At 59.6% G+C, this 1199-nt stretch overlaps 1 protein-coding gene across 1 annotated transcript in view; it reads right to left on the reverse strand.

The window, feature by feature from the left end:
- Positions 1-694, reverse strand: part of LOC107307327 (neurexin-3-beta-like) — a 29625-nt gene extending 28931 nt beyond the window's left edge. Inside the window, exon 1 of the mRNA XM_015850824.1 lies at positions 543-694. Coding sequence (XP_015706310.1) covers positions 543-694 — 152 coding nt within the window. The remainder of the gene's footprint in view (positions 1-542) is intronic.
- Positions 695-1199: the final 505 nt, after the last annotated feature.

The raw sequence follows: 1199 nt of genomic DNA on the forward strand, positions 1-1199 counted from the left end.
GGACCAAACCCACCCCAATGGAACCGGAACCACCCTATCGGAACCGGAACTACCACAAAGGAACCGGAACCACCCCAACCAGAACCAAAACCACCCAACCAGAACCGAATCCAACCCAATGGGACCGGAACAACCTCCACCAGAACCGGAACCAGCACAACAGAACCAAACCACCCCCCACCCCCCACACATACACAACGGAACCGAACCCACTGCACCAGGACCGAACCCACCCCAACAGAACTGAACCCACTGAACCGGAACCGAACCCCATGGAACCAGAACCGAACCCCATGGCATCGGAACCGAACCCCATGGCATCGGAACTGAACCCCATGGCACCAGAACCGAAACCAATGGCACCAGAACCGAACCCCATGGCACCAGGTTCGAACCCCATGGCATTGGAACCGAACCCCATGGCACCGGGACCAAACCCCATGGCACCGGAACCGAACCCCATGGCACCGGAACCGAACCACATGGAACCAGAACCGAACCCCATGGCACCAGAACCGAACCCCATGGCACCGGAACCAAACCCCATGGCATCGGAACCGAACCCCATGGCACCGGAACCGAACCCCATGGCATCGGAACCGAACCCCATGGCACCGGAACCGAACCACACGGCATCGGAACTGAACCACATGGCATCAGAACCGAACCACATGGCATCAGAATCGAACCCCATGGCACCGGAACCGAATCCCATGGCATCGGAACCAAACCCCATGGCACCGGATACAAACCCCATGGCATCAGAACCGAACCCCATGGCACTGGAACTGAACCCCATGGCATCAGAACTGAACCCACTGAACCGGAACCGAACCCCATGGCACCAGAACCGAACCCCATGGCACCGGAACCGAACCCCATGGCATCGGAACCGAACCCCATGGCATCGGAACCAAACCCCATGGCATTGGAACCGAACCCCATGGCACCGGGACCGAACCCCATGGCACCGGAACTGAACCCAATGGCACCAGAACCGAACCCACTGAACCGGAACCGAACTCCATGGCACCGGAACCGAACCCCATGGCACCAGAACCGAACCCCATGGCACTGGAACCGAACCCCATGGCACCGGAACCAAACCCCATGGCACCGGAACCGAACCACATGGCACCGGAACCGAACCACATGGCATCAGAACTGAACCCCATGGCATCGGAACCGAACCCCATGGC

This window comes from Coturnix japonica, unplaced genomic scaffold, assembly GCF_001577835.2.
Source record: "Coturnix japonica isolate 7356 unplaced genomic scaffold, Coturnix japonica 2.1 chrUnrandom546, whole genome shotgun sequence".
Lineage (NCBI taxonomy): Eukaryota > Metazoa > Chordata > Aves > Galliformes > Phasianidae > Coturnix > Coturnix japonica.